The sequence below is a fragment of the Halichoerus grypus genome, chromosome 14 (assembly GCF_964656455.1).
Source record: "Halichoerus grypus chromosome 14, mHalGry1.hap1.1, whole genome shotgun sequence".
Classification (NCBI taxonomy): domain Eukaryota; kingdom Metazoa; phylum Chordata; class Mammalia; order Carnivora; family Phocidae; genus Halichoerus; species Halichoerus grypus.
In genome coordinates, this window is record NC_135725.1 from 62,037,483 (window position 1) to 62,055,057 (window position 17,575).

The 17,575-nt window shown below is 45.2% G+C and overlaps 1 protein-coding gene and 1 long non-coding RNA gene across 3 annotated transcripts in view; one reads left to right on the forward strand and one right to left on the reverse strand.

Annotated features, from left to right (window-relative positions):
- The first annotated feature begins 96 nt into the window (after positions 1–96).
- On the forward strand, positions 97–16,765 carry LOC144380046 (uncharacterized). The gene is made up of 2 exons (XR_013443770.1): positions 97–262; positions 16,378–16,765. It is a non-coding gene; the product is annotated as an uncharacterized LOC144380046 (long non-coding RNA).
- The window catches only part of GABBR2 (gamma-aminobutyric acid type B receptor subunit 2), a 341,289-nt gene continuing 336,144 nt past the window's right edge, over positions 12,431–17,575 (reverse strand). For both annotated transcript variants that reach the window (XM_078061504.1, XM_036074158.2), the window contains 2 exons: positions 17,125–17,242; positions 12,431–14,449 (listed from right to left, as the gene is read on the reverse strand). In XM_078061504.1, the coding sequence (XP_077917630.1) occupies positions 14,284–14,449; positions 17,125–17,242 (284 nt within the window). In that variant the 3' untranslated portion in view covers positions 12,431–14,283. The remainder of the gene's footprint in view (positions 14,450–17,124; positions 17,243–17,575) is intronic.

Sequence of the window (17,575 nt, forward strand, 5' to 3'; positions counted from 1 at the left end):
CGGTGAGGGTTACCATCGGACGGCGCATTCCGCGGCCATTGGCTGAGAGGGACGCCGGCACGATGACGCCACTTCCGGCGCAGCTCTGGGCGCTCGCGAGTCTGGGGCTCCTCCCGCAGGCTTCTATCCGGCGTTCGTTTAGTACCCTGGTGACTCTTCCCTGACCGCCGCGCACTCCGTGCATCTGCCCCAGCTTCTACTCACCTCCCTCCGCGAGCCGCGCAGGCCCGGCTGCTGCTAAGTGATGATGCTGAAAAACTAAGTAATATATTTGCAAACCAGCTCTAGTGTTTTACAAAGAATTCTATAGTACACCTAGAAGGAGTTATTTTAGAGATGCAGGGGTATTTTAATAACTAGAAAAAAATTACATCTGAAGTGCAAAAACAAGCATTTTAATATTTTCTAAAAAGGTACGTGATCAAATTCAACATCAATTTCTGAAGTTTAAAAATGTCTATTATGGAAATATAGTTGGCACACAATGTTCCACAGTTTCTTAATAAAACAAATAGCACATCCTGTTCTAGATTTTTCTAGCTAAATAATATTAGATATTTGAAAGAATAATTATAATAATTTCAAATATACGACCTACGACTGAAAAACTCAAGAGTTTTCCCACTAATATTCCAGGATCTAATCCAGGATTCAACATTTGGTCATCATGTTCCCTTAGTCTCCTCCGAACTATGACATATTTCAGCTTTTCCTTGTGGTTTTTTTTTTTTTTTAATGACCCTGACATTTTTGAAGGGTACTGGGTCAGCTGTTTTGTAGAATACTGTGAATTTGGGGTTGTCTGGTGTTTTCTCATGATAGACTGGGGTGATAGGTTTTGGGGGAGACTACCACAGAGGGGAAGTGCCCCTCTCATAATATCCAGCTATGTGATATACATATGGTGATGGTAACCTCCATCACTTAGTCGAGATGGTTTCTGCCAGATTTCGTGGCTATAAAGTTACCTCAACAGAATAGAGTCACTGAGTCTCCACCACAAGAAGCTCCACCTTCTGGCGGGTGTGGGGGCACAGTTGATAGGATTTTTTACAGTCTATTAGAAGTTCATTTCCAAGAGTGAACAGGTGAGGGTAGCCAAATTTTTGAAGAAAAAAGAGCAATTAGAAAGGATTTGGCCTACTCGATATTCAAATTTTTAATTCAACCAAAAAGTATTTCGTGGGCGCCTTCTGCCAGGCACCATTTAAAATGCAGGGCCACAGTGATGAATAGGACAACCCCCAGACCCCACTGGGCTGTCATTCTAGTCCAAGGAGACAGGCCATTGACAGGTAAACAAGTAAATGATCATGGTGACCTCAGATTCTCATACTTTCTAGGAAGGAAATGAACAATGATAAGAACAAAAGAATTTAGTGTTTTCTAGTACAGGGACAGGCACATCAATGGACCAAAGTAAATTCAGAAAAACATACAAATAAGTGTAGGAATGTAGTACAGGGCAGGGTTTCTCAACCCCTTTTTCCATTATTATCCTTAAAGGAAACTTTTCAGACTTTTCCCCTAATCACCACCTCCCATAAAATTTTAACACCACAGATTTAATATGTATCTCTTTATGTACTGCATGTTTGTGCTTTATACATAAAAAAGAGTAGGATTTTCTTTTGTACCCCAAGAACCAATTTTCACACCCTTGGGGGTGATGTTGTCCCTATTGAGAATTCATGGTATTGGAGTGTAAGATGAAGTTAGAATTTCAAATCAGTGGGGGACATGATGAAATATTTAATAAGTTAGTTTAGATATTCACCTAATACGTTATATCAAAATAGTATTGATGTAGATTAGAAAATTATGCATAAAAATGAAACCATAATATACAATCAAATGGAGTGTTACTCAGCCTTAAATAGGAACAAAATTCTGACAGATGCTATAACATGGATGAACCTTGAAAATTTCTGCTAAGCGAAATAAACAAGACCCAAAAGGACAAATATTGTATAGTTCCACTTACATGAATTACCTAGAATAGGCAAATTTCTTTATGAGAAAGTGTGATACAAATTACTAGGGGTTGGAGGAGGGAGAGATGAGGAATTACTGTTTAATGGGTACAGAGTTTCTGTTTGAGATGATGAAAAACTTCTAGAAATGTATAGTGGTGATGGTTGTAGAATACTATGAATGTGCTTGATGGCACTGAATTGCCACTTAAAAATGGTTAAAATGGTAAAAAAAATTAAATGAAACCATAAAATACTCAAAGAAAATAAAGGCTAATATTTATATAATCTTGGATCGAGGGAAGAAAGACCTTTATGAACACATCAAAAAACAGCACCCAGGGACGCCTGGGTGCTTCAGTCGGTTAAACGTCTGCCTTTGGCTCAGTTCATGATTCCAGGGTTCTGGGATCGAGTCCTGCCCTGGGCTTCTTGCTCAGTGGGGAGCCTGCTTCTCTCTCTGCCTGCCACTTCCCTTGCTTATGCATGCGCACGCTCTCTCTCTCTCTCTCTCTGACAAATAAATAAAATCTTAAAAACAAACAGCACATAGAATTTAAATATGTATTTATATATGTATTACATATGTATGTGTATAAAAGATTGGAAAGATGATGCATAATGTTGGTAGCATTTTCTCTAGGAGGTAAGATGAAGAATAATTTTCATTTTCTTCTATTTGCTTTTCTATATTTTCCACAGTTTAAAAAAATATAATTTAAATCTTTAGAAAAATGTACTCATAAGTACACATCTGTTCCTGTTTTTAAGTTGCTCCAAAGTTGAATATAATTCCTTAATTCAAGAATGGGGATCATACAGACCTCTGGGTATAAAATAAAGAAGTCACGGGGATGAAAAGTCCAGCATGGGGAATATCATCAATAGTGTTGTGATAACTTTGTATGGTGACAGATGATGACTATACTTATTGTGGAGAGCATTAAAGAAAAAAGTAAAAGACTGGAGATCATAAACCTTTTCTCCAATCTCTACTCCTATAGGAAACAATCAAGAGAGTCACATACAAAAAGCAGATTAAGCTAAGGAGCTTTCTTAGAGAAAGAAATACATAACATCCAACTCTTGGGAGTTGTAGATTAAGGACACAGTCTAGAACACTCTCACTGTGGTAGTAAAGAGTTGGAAGGGGTAATGCAGGTCTCTCAACTTTTCCACCTTGTTACAGATTGAATTGTGTCTCCTCTAAATTCATATGCTGAAGCCCTAACGGCCCCCTCCCCCAGTACCACAGAATGTGACTATTTTTGAAGATACGGCCCTTAAAGAGGTAATTAATGTAAATGATGTAATTAATGTAAAATGAGGTTCCAATCTGACTTATAAGAAGAGAAGATCTGTCTACAAACAAAGGAGGCAGGCCTCAGCTGAAATCAGCTCTGTCGACTCCTTGATCTTGGATTTCTAGCCTCCAGAATTGTGAGAAAATAAATTTCTCTTGTTTAAACCACCCAATCTGTACTTTGCTTGGCAGCCCCAGCAACAAACACACACCCCTAACAACAAAATGAGCTTCCTTGGAAACCCATCCAAGACACAGCCCAAAGTGGCTTAGAGCACCCATGAAAACTCCCTGAAGCCTTCTTTTATAAACATAAACAAATACAAATTCATATCAGACACTTTCGTCTAAAATATTTACACTAATTTCCAAAAAGCAAAGTAGTCACACCGTACTCCCAAGCACCTCCACTCTGAAGGATGTGGGGAGGGGCAGGACATACAGTTCCCAGTTGGGGTGGTAGGTGTCAGGAAACCTGGCCACTGGAATTTCCACTGGCCGATTACAACCTTTCTGGGCTTTGGTTTCTTCATCTGTAATACAGGGATCATAATCCATCTCCAGGACATCCCACTGAATGTTTGTGAAGACCAAGAGGTAATGATGGAAAATTTCACGTCAGTATTCCTAATCTGTAGTAATACCAACAGGCTTGGTTTTGCTCCAGAGGAAAAGAAAAGAAAAAGAAAAAAAAAAGATTTAAGTTTTCAGTTTAGGGAAATTTCCTTTGATCTAGATACATTAATTGCTGTGTATTCTAATAAATGCACTTCGGTTTATTACATCAAAATATAGTTAACATCCCTCTCCTCCCTTCCCATCCTTCTGTGAGAATATTAACTGCCAAGCAAGACGTTGTCAGAAAGCGACGCCTTGTGGCCTTTGTTCTGTACTGCCCCTGGGTATATTGGGTGTTCTCAGTTTTGTCAAAGGGCTTAAAAGAGGCACCAAACAATACCCTTTTCCCCTACAACATATCCAAAACAGGCAGGTTAATAATTTGACATCCTTTAAAAAAAAGATTTACTTATGTATTTGAGAGAGAGAGAGAGAACAAGCAGGGGGAAGGGCAGAGGGAGAGGGAGAGAGAGAATCCCCAAGCCGACTTCCTGCTGAGTATGGAGCCTGACCCGGGGCTCAGTCCCAGGACCAAGATCATGACCTGAGCTGAAAGCAAGAGTCAGCCGCTCAACCGACTGAGCCACCTAGGCACTCCAATAATTTGACATCCTGAAGTCAATATATTTTACATATCCCTTCAATCCATTTATTTAGTGAAGGCAAGAGAAATGGATTTTCTATCAACAAAATCATGTATTTCTTTGTGCTCAGTGTAAGGGTTTATTACACGCACTAATGAACATTATGCTTTGAATTATTTGGAGTTGTCTTCCTTGTCAAATTTTTTCCTCCTCTTACTACAGGATAATTTCAGTTCTCTTATTAAGGAAGGAGTACAGTCTTATTGAAAATATGTTTTTAAAATTTTAGGCTTTCTGGCCAGCAAAACATCATCATATCCTTTCTAAGAGATCTATTTTTGAGTAATATAATTTTCAATTGATAATAAGCCCAAAGAATTCATATTTATTTGGCACATATGATTTTCAGATACATAATTTTTTAAGGGAGTTAGGTTCATTTAAACCTGTAAGTCATTTGCAGATAGGATTCTCAGGCAGATTTCTTGTAAAATACTGAGTTAGAGAAAAAATGTTTAGTTTTGCATGCATACCTCCTCATATAATGAAATCTCAGAGGTCAAAATAGGCCCCCCACTTACCTGGCAGGATCACTGTAACGAATGTTCACGCCATCAGTCAAAGTTTGCATGCCTGGACATAATGGAGATTTAGCTCCACACGTCAAGCACACATTTGACAGCATTTAGCTATAGAATCTTGAAGGAATGAGGGGCACCTGGGAGGCTCGGTTGGCTGGGCATCTGCCTTTGGCTCGGGTCATGATCTTGGGGTTCTGGGTATGAGCTCCATGACAAGCCTTGAGGGCTCCCTGCTCAGCAGGGAGTTTGCTTCTGCTCCCTCTGCCCCTGTCTCCCTGCTTCTGCGTGGGCTCCCTCTCTTTCTCTCTCTCAAATAAATAAATAAAATCTTAAAAAAAAAAACTCGAAGGAATGATTGGACACTGCAGACATTGAAAACTCTATATTATATTTCATTTCAAATTCAAAGAATTTGAATGTGAATCATATTCTGCCAAAGGAACTTTGGTCCCAGGGAAACTTGCTTTTTAATTTATTTTATATTTTAAAGAATCAAATAATATGAGAGAATATTTTTAGTTTAATTTTCACAAATTTATAAGCCAGAGGAAAAGAAAATGAGGGGTCTGTGTTTTATGTTCTTGGTATGCTTGGCAAGAAGTGTAGCAACATCATTTAATGGGTGGGTAGAAGAAATCCCACTGGGACGTTAAGTATCAAATCTTGGTGGTATCTTCATCACTCTTTTAGTGTCTCTGGAGTTAGAAGGCCTGAATTTGAATTCTGGCTCCATCATCACTAGATGTGTGACCTCAGACAAGTTACTTAACCTCTCTGTGCCTGAGTTTCTTCATCTATATAACTGAGGATAATCATAATACCTCTCCTGTAGTGTTATTACACAATTATGTGAGATATACCACATAAAGTGCTTACACAGTGTCTGGCTATAGAAAACATTTAAGAAGTCTGAGCTACTAATATCAGAAGGAATTCTAGGAATCATAGGTCCTTTGAGCTAGCAGGGACCTCCCAATCTGCATTTGATCCAGGTCATTGCCCATACTCTGTTATTTTTATTTCAGGCTCGCAGACAAAAAGGTTTTTCTGTTTCTTGTTGGTTTCATTTAAGTCACAGGGGGCCCTGAGTCTCCTAAATGGGAGTTGACTAGATAGTAATGTTCCTTCTCTCTAATGAGAAATAAAGTCCCTTTAAGAATGGAAAATGACTGTAGTCCTGAAGAGGTGTTGTGGCTTCATGACCCACCAGCTGAAGCAAATACCAGGGGTTGCCTATCTTCTTTCCATTGGGTTATTGGGAGCCTACTAGCTCCAGGACTGGGTGAAGATGGACTTTGGGTGATTTCCTGTGCTGTTCACATGCACTGCAAATCTCCAGGAGCATGGGGAGAGAGGGAGAATTGAGATGAACATAGCTCTATGCCATTGTTTCAAATGAAGGTTGAGAGCCGTAGAATATAGCAAAAGTCATCCACTCAAATGCCTATAGAGAGAGGATAGGTAATGATACACATGAGTGAAGTGTAAAAAAACCCGCAGTGCAAGCAGAATGGTAAATATCAATTGACACTTGGCCTTGATGTTGGGTAATAATAGGGCGTGGTGTGGCTATGGGGAACTAAAGAACCTAAGACCCATATAAAGGAGTACCTCTAATCAGCTCTATTGTACTTTTCGAAAGAAACTAGAAATGCAGATTTTATGTAAATAATAATGATGATGATGATAAAAACCCCTTCATAGGCAAACATTGTGCTAACCGAAGCGAACACATCTGATTCCCCCATATGACATGCATGTTGTCAGTCTGCAACCACTGAAATACGGGTCTTTGGGCTTATCCATTCCAACCTTTCACCCAGTGGAGGAAGTCCCTCTCCAGCCTCCCCATTTGAACCCTCCTAGAGATGGGGTGGCCACTCTATTCCATTATGCAAACTATTATGTTTGCAGAGACAAGACATAATAGTCTCCCTGGAATTTACTGCAGTCTGTCCTCCTTTGTCACTTTGGAGCAATGAGGAGTAAGACAGCACCTTACATGTGATGGCTTCCCACAGAAGGTAATCGTTGTCATGCCATGCTTTCCCACTGCCCCCAAATCTTCCTTGAACTGCATCCCCATGACACGATTTCTAGGCTTGTCCCTGTCCAGTTCCACCTCCTCCAGAACTGCCCCTGAGAAACTGCATGACTGGAACTGAAGGTATGATGGCAGGGAAATACATGCAGACCCCTTGTAACTTTCATCTCCAAGATGCCAAGCAAATAGGGACATCTGTCCTGCTAAGTCATATCTTCCCCCTTCGACATCTATTTTGAAGAGAGCAGACGATGGGGAAAGGAAAGATCTCTCTTCTGCAAAGCCAGGTGGAAAAGTGGAAGGATTTTACAGGGGAAGGAGTTTCCTTGGAGATGACACATGCTGTGTTTGTGTTTAACCTGGGGCCTCGGGATGCTCTGAGAACAGCAAGGAGATGCAGAAGCCTACTCTGGAGGCTCAGGCTTCTCCTTCCTCTTCAGCCTGACCACAGGTGGACCACTCCCTTAGCCTAACTGAACCCCCCACCACCTTCCTCAGTATCCAGTCACCCCATGGGAACCCCACGTCTCCTGTCAAGCCACACTGGGAATGCCACTGGCCACCCATGGACCCCTCCTCTCCTCGGCTGGGCCAGCTCTTTCTGGCCCCTTCCTCCACACCTCAGGAGCATCAGCCCTGGGCGTCAGGCAGTCCAGTGGTTCTGAAGTTTTCAGCTAACGGTCGTTGTCAGTCCCTTATGTGGTGCTGGGGAGAGGGTATGGAGGAATACTTCGGGTGCCCCTAATCTTATGGGGGAGGAGAACTTGTCTAATGTTCACCCTGTTCCCAGGGGATGAGAAAGAGATGGCTACTGGTCTCTGGACTCCATATCCTCTTGCTTCCTCTAGTTTTGACCCACAAAGCTCACCTTGCCCCCAGCTTCAGGCTGTATGTACAGGGTTGAGGGGAATTAAGGTGGATGTTGCCGGTCTGTTCTGCAGAAATCACACGAAATCACGACTTCCTGCGGGTCCTGCATTGAGAATACAGCCTCACCTCTGGTGGTCTTTAGAACTCAGGGCGGAGGCTCTGAAACCAAATCCAGAGAAACTGGTAACATTCCAGTGGCTTTCTTACTAAGGACTTCAAATTTACTCCCAAGTGGCCTTCTCCACAGGTGGTGGGTCGAGGCTGGCCTGTAGGTGTTCTCCTCCCCGGTTCTTTCCCAGGCGGTGGAAACGGAGTTTTTTTTGGGGGGGGGTGGTGAAACACTTTCTCTAGTTTAAGAAATGGTCTAGATAGAATTGTCACATGGCTTCCCCCCCCATGGGGTGGGCCACTGTAGCAAGAAATTAGAAGGGGGGAGGAGTTAAATGTGTGGGCTTCTGACACTACCGTGATCCCAGAATCTTCCCTCCCTGCTTTCCCCCTCTCCATTCTCTCCTTTTCTTCTCAGCCCACTGCCTCCCCAATGTACCTATAAATCGATATCTGTGTCACAGAAACCAGGTTTGACTGTTTTTTTTTTCTTGAGACGATAGATTGAATGAGATTTGACATTTACTTCTGTGTCCTGCAGGACATCTTTTCCCAAAGCACGTTCAGGCTTAGTGTGTTGTGTGCTGTTTGTCTTTATGCTGCAGAATCTTCATAGATTCTACATTGATTTTTTTTTCCTGCCCAGGAAAAGGCATGTTTTATGGAGGTATATACTTACCATATGTGACTATATATAATTGTGTGTGTGATTATCTGAATATGCATATATGTATATGTGTATAATCACGCATAAGTGTACAGCACAAAGAATTTCTGTGAACTGAACACAGCCCTGTAACCAGTGCTCCAATTAAGAACTTGAACATTACCAGCACCCAGAAGCCCTCCTCATACCATCTTTCCCACTATCCATCCCCACCAAGGGTAACTACCACTATTCTCATGTCCAATAGATTATTTTTCCTTGTTTTTGAAATTGATATTATTGGAATCTTACAGTATGTCCTCTTTATGTCTGGCTTCTTTCAGTCTGCATGTTTTTTTTTAGATCCATTCATATTATCACACATAGTTATAATTTTTTCCCCATTCTCGCTGCTAAATAATATCCCACTCTGTGCATATATCACTTTTTTTCCTGTTCTGTTGATAGTATTTGGTTATTTTCCATTTTTTTTATCAGCCTGATCATTTTAAAGCAGTGAATATCATATCCAAGGCTGGCATTTCTCCCCAGAAGGGTGAGCATCTTCCATCTTGCTTCCTCTGCCCTGGGCTGGCAGAGTCTTGCTAGATCTTGGAGGCCTGAGGGCGCTGATTCAGCGGTCAGGGCTGGGGGCTGGGGGGTGGATCTGGGCAATGGGCAACTTGGGCAGAGTTCTGTCTCTTGGCTTGCCTGCATTTCAGTACAGTGAAGGATCCCCATGCTCACATTGTCCAGGCCAGAGGCACTCAGGCTGGGTTTAGAGTCTCAGGCGATGCCATGGATGAATCTCAGAGGTGTGCAAATCTATAAAATTTAACAAGATTGTACTTTTATTTCAAGATAATCTAAAACAAATTAAATAGGCATATTCTGGGTCATCGGAATCCAGTTACTTCTGATGAGGCAGTTTAAGGAAGTGGTGAAGAGGATGTGTTCTGGGGCTATCCCTGTTCAAATTCCCCCCCCCCCCCAATCTCAGCTGTGTGACTCAGGACAGCACTCATCCTCTGTGGCTGAGTGCCTTTAGCTGCAAAAGGACGGCAATCATCGTTCCTACTCTGGGGTCCCCGTGAGATCTGAATGAGATTATGCCCGCAAAGCACTTCGCTAGTGCTCAGCGAACATTAGCGTGCAATCACCATTTGATTTGTGTGTATTATCTGGGCAGCCCCATCTCTGTCAATGGCTCATGAGAAAAACACAAAGGTGGATTTAACAGAGAGAAGTGATGTGTGAGAGCCAAGTGAAGGCCAAATGATATCATGGAGTGCCGAATAAATGAAGTTTTCACAGTGGTTTAAATAAAGAAAAGCAGTGTGATAATTGAGTCATCACACCAGGCAGGCTGAGCTCAAAGGAGTGTGCCCGGGAGCGGTTGGTGCTGTGCTCTTGTTGTGAGCTGCAATTTGTTTTTCTGCAAAAACCTCATCTATCCCATCAAATCAATGTTGTTAATATGATTTTTATTGGCTTCGTCATTTTATTTGCATTGAAGTTATAAATTTGTTTTGCCTTTATATGAAAGATGCAAGCATGAGCTTATATTTAGTTTGCACAAATTTAGGTAACTTTATAAAAACAATTCAAGTCAACACTGTGTCTTAAAAGCCAGTGGTCAGTTTTAGAAACACTGCTCTGGGGGCTTTGCATTGGAATTCAGACGGAGGGAAATCCAAGGTATTTCCTTTCGACACAGAGCCCTAACTCACCATGAGTGCCGGAACTCTCCGGTTACAGATGTGAGGAACCGGAGTCGAGATAGCAGCCAAGACATCAAGAGCAAAGAGGCCCAAGCCAGTAGCTCTTCACCACCATCGGAGTCTGCAGGCCAGCAGCTCCTCCAGGTTCACTACCCTCCAAAGCTCTGAGTGTGCACTTGCTTTTGTGATCCAGGTGACCATTGTGTTACTGGCTACTGGTATCGCTTTCTAAGATTTCTACTTTTGCATTCAGGATCTTTGAGATTTATGGCTCTGTGGGATAAAATGTTGCCTGGTACTTAGATAACTTAGATGTCATGGAGCAGAGTTCTCTCCAGGCCAGGATTCAAGAGGTCTGATTCTCGGCAGGCTCATCATTGAGGATCCGGCACTAGAAAGCTCCTACCTGGCACCAGCCTTCCAGTGAAGTCTGTGGGGCCAGGCCCCCCTCTTCTGGGGCCTGCGTGCCTTCACATGGCCTTGGGCCTCCCCAGCCTGCTTTGGCCACCTTGCCTTGGTTCTATCGTGCCTCAGCCAAAATGTTTAATTCTGCGAAAGTCTCAAGGAAGACTGTTCTGAGCCACTGGGAGGGCCTGCTGCTGGGTGCGACATGGAGGAGGCAGATAGGACTCCCATCCTCAGGGAGCCCCTGGCCTGGGGTGGGGAGAAGGGGCCAGCATGAGCATGTACCCAGTGCCACAAGAGGGAGACAGCGTCCTGAGTACAGAAAAGAAGAGAGAATTTCACGTGGAGGGATTTAGGAGGGTGTTTTGGATGGGACTTGAAGGATGGCAGGATTTGAGATGGAGCTGTAGGCCAAGGGCCCATCATGGTGCAGGAAATGCATTCTCAAGGTGAGGAGGCTCAAAAGGAGAATGGGGCCAAGCCACAGGCTGTCAGGCCTGGAGGGGGAGTTGGGCCTGGGCAGCGGTAAGGCTTCTGGGTTAGTTAGAGACTTCTTGTTTGCAACAGATGGGAACTGGACTTGAACTTAACTAGGCAAAAAGGGTGATTTATTTGGAGAACTGAGAACCCTTCCCAGCAGGGGAAGGACCCTTCAGGAACAGCTGACCAGCTATTCAGACACCATCAGGACCCATCTCTTGATCCTATTTCTCTCCATATTGGCTTCCCTTTTCTCTTTCATGGCTAAATTTCCTTATGTGGAGGAATCCTGGGGAAGGGACATACTGGCCGGGCTCGGGTCAGGTTTCCACCGTGGGATCCAGCAGCTGGGGTAACATGGTCGCGGGGCTGCTCTGTTACCGTCTGCAGAAGGGAGGGATGCTGAGGAGGCACCCCAGAACTGTCCCCCGAGTTGCTGAGCAGAGGAATAAGATCTGCTCAGACCTGCATGTTGGGATGAGGAGGCATTAAAGAGGACAGTTTTTTTTTTTCCCTTTTATTCATAAAAACAAATTTGCAACAATTTATTAAAAATTGATACCATGCAATAGGGGTACGAGAAATTCCTCATTTACATTTGATTCTGGCAGTCCCGGTCTAATTTAAAGCATTTGTGCACTAACGTCACTGGAAAATGCCTTCAGGCTTCTGAAGCCTCTTCGGAAATGTACGGTGTGTTTGCTGCGTATAAAAGAACCGTTAGATAGCTAGAGTCACTTCTGTGGGTCTTGTTATTTGCAGGGAAATTAAAAAAAAAATGGGAAAACCTACAGTATCATTAAGACAGAAAATGTACTTCGTGGGTGAACCTAGAAGACTGAGCACGGTCAGGGGTCACAACGGGTTACGGACGCACACACTCACCTTCGACTGTCCAATACTTTTTTGTTTCTGTTTCCTGCTATGCTGGAATAATATTTCTACAGGTATATTTTTTTTTTTGTGTGTGTGTGTGTATACATTATGTACAATGAATTGTCTCCTTCCCTTGGAAAAATTAATGTGGTCCTTTAAATTAAATCTGGTTTTGGTGAAATCAAGAAAGCAAGTCAATACTGGTAATACACAGTGAGTGACAACACCGATTTGTAGTGCCTAAAACAGACAATGACTTCAATTGGACCTGTGATGTGTTGACATTTTTTTTTTTTCCCTAAAAGCTACAGTACCTCCATAACCTCTCTTGGGGGGAGGGGAGGGGAAAGCTATGCTACGTGAAATAGGGTGTTTTTGAAATGTTGGCGATGGTAGGATTCCGGTGGGCCCTTTTGTCAAAGTCTAGTGGTGACAGCAGTATATTCCTGACTTCAGTGGTCGGGGAAGAGATTATTGCCTGCCTGTTGAAGCTGCCATTAGGTTTCTTTAGGGAGTGAGCAACCGCTCAGTTGTGCAGACGTCCTGGACGCTGTCCTTCAGGCCTTTCTTTAGCAAAGAATGAACCTGTCTAGGAATGTCACAAAAGTCGTCGGGAGCCTCTCTCCACCAGGTTATCTTGGTAGAGGGCTGTGCTGGGAGCTTCTCTGAGCCAAACCCCTGGTGGTCGTGAGGGCCAAAGGTCATGGTCATCCTGATTTCTCACGGGTCAGGGCTGCTTCATGGTTTGGTACGAAGCTTTCCCAGACAAGATCAAGTTTTGATCCTCAGAGCGACCCTGTGAGGTAGGCAGGACGGGGGTTATTTCAACCCCAATTTGTTGGGGAGGGGAAACGGAGGCTCAGAGAGACACTAGTGATTTTCCCAAGGTCATGGAGGGAGTCAGCCATGGAGTGAGGACTTGAGCCCAGGTTCGTCTGACTCCCAGGCCAGTGCTCTCTGGGGTTCGGTTGAGAGGGAAGAATGATCTTATGAATGAGAACCAGTGTGTTGACTGGTCACCCCTGTGACCCCCAAGGGCGAGCTCCCCGGCTTGTCCAGATGGAAGGCCACCTTCGGGAAACCAAGGAGAGCCCTCGGCTAGCAACTCTCTCCCTACGACTACAGGGATGTCTTCTAGCAGAATGCCCGATTCACTTTGGTCAGAAACAAAGTCAGTGGGAAAAAAACCAACCCCAGCCAGCCCTTGGGCCCTGATGAGAGGTTAAAGTGCACAGTCTTTCTTTAGCGTGTTTGCTGGGAACAGACATTCCATGATTAGCTCGGGTGGTCCCCCTGATTACTGGAACACCTGATACAAACACAAGGACATGGCCAACGTGGTGGGTGCATGACCGACTGTCGGTGAATGCTGCAGAGCGGGTCTGCAGTGACGTGCCCTAAATCCCCACGGTCCCGGAACGGGTGTTATTGTGTTAATGTGTGGCATTTATCAGAGAGTAAGGTCCCACCGGGAGGCATGGGAGTCAGCCTGCTCCCGTACCCCAGCCCTCGGGCCACCTGGCTGCCCTGCAGACTCCCTGTTCCAGGAAGGCTGGGGGTGGCTGCACTGGCGGCTGGGGGCCTGGCTGCCCTGCCCACCTCCTTCCCCAGAGGGCAGAGGGGCTGGCCTGGGGGGGAGGAGGGGCACAGCCAGGGATGTGTGTGCAGAGGCAGAGGCGGTTTCTCCAGAAGCCCCTCGCCTCTTCCCAAGGCTGCTCAGGGACACTCGGTGACTTCTAGCTGGAGTTCTAGTGATTCTCTCCTTGTCTAGGATTTGTTTTGTTTTGTTTTGTTTTTTGCAAAGTTTCAAATATCCCAGCTCCTCCTTCTTTGCAGACATCGAGGAAGAAGTCATTTCCATTCCTCTTCTTTGTGAAAGAATAAAAACTTCACAAATAAGGCGCGAGGTCAGGTGCCAAGTGCCCCCATCCTGTCCACGTGAGTGCCACCGAGCAGCCCCACAAGGCCAGCCGTGGCGCCCAGCGGCTCCGCAGCCAGAGCTGACAGTGTTCCCGTGGCCTCTGCTCCGTGAGGTTCGGTCATGGGGGAGGCCCCAGCCCCAGGCCTCCCACCCCTACAGGCCAGAGACCATAACTCGGAAGGAGGGTGGCACGTGTCTGTGGCGGGGGCTGGCGGTGGGGCTGACGCAGGGGCTGACGCAGCTGGCGTCCACGCCTCCGATGGACGGCAGGTAGGCGTGGTGGAGGATGGGGAGCTGGAGGGACAGCCGGCGCTGGATGCTGTAGCATGGAGAGAGAGAGAGAGAGAGAGAGGGCGAAGGAGGGAGGGGGCGAGAGGAGTTTTAGTGAAGGCTACCTGGCTGCTCACCAGAATGTTCCTGGGACTCGCTTTGGCTAAGAAGCTGATGGTGGGAGAATGGTTATCCCGAATCCAAGATCTGTCCATGCCATCATCTAACCATTCACCCACCTAGCAGGTGTTTAATGCGGGCCTACACCTGCCAATGACTGCCCTGGGAATAACCAGGGAGATGGACTAAGCAAAGGGGACGCAGTCTTCCTGAGCGAGAGTGCGGCCATTCCTAAGCACAGGTTTTGCTCATCTCACGGGGCTTTGCTGCTGACACAGACAGTTCTCACTCTACTCTCAAGAGCCTCCAAATGGACCGAGAGGCTTCTCGCTGCTCTGGCCTTCCTCATTGGCCCCTCTGCCCCTGCCTTGCCCAGGACCTCAGCCCTTCTTGCTGGGCTGATTCCAATAGAAATTCCTTCCTGGTCTTTCAGCTTCTTTGGTGACTAGTGTTATCTTTCCAACTCTGGGGCGGTACATGCAGGGCTGCCTACGATCTTTTGTCTAATTCTCCAGGTGAAACTTCTACCCACTCTCCACCCAAACCCTACCCTCAGGCGGCTAGTTTCCCCTAAATCACTGCTTAGCAGGGCCAACCCTTCCTTGCCTTTGCACCTGCTCTTCCCCCAGCCTGGAATACTCTCTCTACCTCCTACCTGTTTCCCCTTCACTATCCAGTTTAAACTCCTCAGAGAGGGCTCCGTCATCCTCTGAGCTCCCAGAGTTCTGGGTAAATTCCAGAAGCACAGCCAGAAAAGCCCAAGGCAGGACGGAGGCAGGAGTGGTGTGTGACCCCTGGCAGTGTGTGTGTGTGTGGGGGGGCTGTGCTCTGCCCAGCTGCATCTTGTGTGGTTCTCTCTTGTACCCGGGAAGCTGCATTCTCGGTATCCTTAGGCCTCCTGTGTCCTCAGTGCCTGACCGGTCAGGTGAGGACCTTCCCCCCACCCCCAGATCTTCACAAAAACCCAGTAGGTAAAAGAAGTATTGCTAGTCCCACTATAATGACTAGGGAAGGGTACAGAGTTTAAGTAACTTGCTAATGGAAACAAAGCCAGAACTGGGGAAGGTGCGTCTCCTGCTTCTTCTGGGGAACCACAGTGTTTTGTGAGGAGGGCAAATCAACTCACAGGGGTCACCTCATCGCAACAGGTGTGCCCCTGGTGTGTATGCATGGCACTGAAGGATCCAAAGATGGACGGGGACAGACGCAATGCCGTCCCCCTCCCCCGAAGGACCTGTGCCTTGGAGAGTTTCTACCAAGGACACCTTCACGGTGCTCATGAGGTGAGCGTGTTGGAGCTCTCCTTTTGAAACTCAGGTTGAACCTGTGTGTGTAACCTGAGCTATGATCAACTCCTTAACGCAAGAGGGTGCTGGCAAAGAGTCCAGGTAAAGGGAGGCTGGAGAATAAACTCTAACCTGGGAAGGGCTATGGGCCTGGGCCAGGTGGACATCTGTCTGTGGCTCTCAGAGCCGTGGCATTTTCCTGTCTGGTAGTGGGGTCCTGTTTACACTGTCATTCATTTAATAGACGTTTGCCAAAAACCTATCAGTGCGGGAGCCTGCATTCAGTCCAAGGGACATGGGAGGGGCTCACCCCTTATCCTCAAGGTGCTTACACTCTAGCGGAGGGTACTAATAAGCAAACCACTGACGACTGCCATATAACCATAATAATTATTCTGGAGTGTAAGCCAATGAAGCCTTAGAGCTAACTGGGGTGAGAAGCTATTGGCTCTAACACTAAATGGCCCCAAATTACACTATAGTTGGTGATTTGGCTGTCTTTGCTGCTTGTCGCTTCCAGGGAGCAAGTTTCAGTGTTGACATTTCTTTTCTTTTCTTTTCTTTTTTTAAGATTTAAGAGAGCGAGAGGGGCAGAGGCAAAGGGAGAGAGAGAATCCCAAGGCAGGGCTTGATCCCACGACCCTGAGATCATGACCTGAGCCGAAATCAAGAGTTGGACGCTTAACCAACGGAACCACCAGTGTTGACATTTCTGACCTCTGCTTCCAAGCTGCCATAAGCAAGGAAGATCTAACAATTGCCAGTGGGAACACAGCTAACAGAGCTTAGATGTCACCTTCTCACTGAATCGCCGCTGATCGCTCTATTTAAGGTTACAATCCCTCACCCCTTGCCCTAGTTTATTTTTCTCCGAAGCACCTATGATGTAATACACTAGATTTTGCTTTTTTTAATGAAGTTCTTGTGTCACCGGATAGAATATAAGCTCTGTGAAGGGATTTTTGTCTGTTTTTTTCACTTCCTTGTCTGACACACAGTAGGTGTCAGTGAATAGTTGTGGAGTGGTTAAATTTTATATATAACGAAGGCACTGTGCCTCAATGGGCTTGATGGTGGACAGACCTGGGTTCAAATCCTATCTCTTGCACTTAGAAACTGGGGGAGCACTGACAAGTCACCTGCCCTTTCTGAATATTCGTTTTCTCATCTGTAAAATGAGCCTTATAATTTGACCTGTATCATGGGGTTGCAGTGGGGTTCAAATAAAATAACGCACGCAAAAACGCGGTGCAGATCGAAATTGCTGTGCAGGAGTAACACTCTCTTCCGCAATAATTCTCAAGGAGAAAGTACTCACTGTTCTGGGGAGTTTATATCTTCTATAGGATCTTTGCATGTTCGAGAGGGCTCTGTTGTGTTCCACTGTAGCTGGGGATTTTGATCGAGGTGATTTTTTAAAATGGCCTTTCCCCCATCTGAATGCAAAATAACAAGATCACAACACATTCTGTTAACTTCATTTAAAAAAAAAAATGCAGTCTTTCTAGGATGCTGCCCAAGGAGAGAGAATGCAAAAGAGCCTATTATCCCATCACGTGTCCTCCTTAATATCCTTAAGGAGGGCACGTACTGCATGGAGCACTGGGTGTCATACGAAAACAATGGATCGTAGATCACCACATCAAAAACTAATGATGTATTGTATGGTGAGTAACATAATAAAATTAAAAAAAAAAAAATTTAGGGGAAAGAAAAAAAGAGCCTATTATCCCTCCAGAGCTATGGTTTTTGCAGTAGCTCTCTTGGGC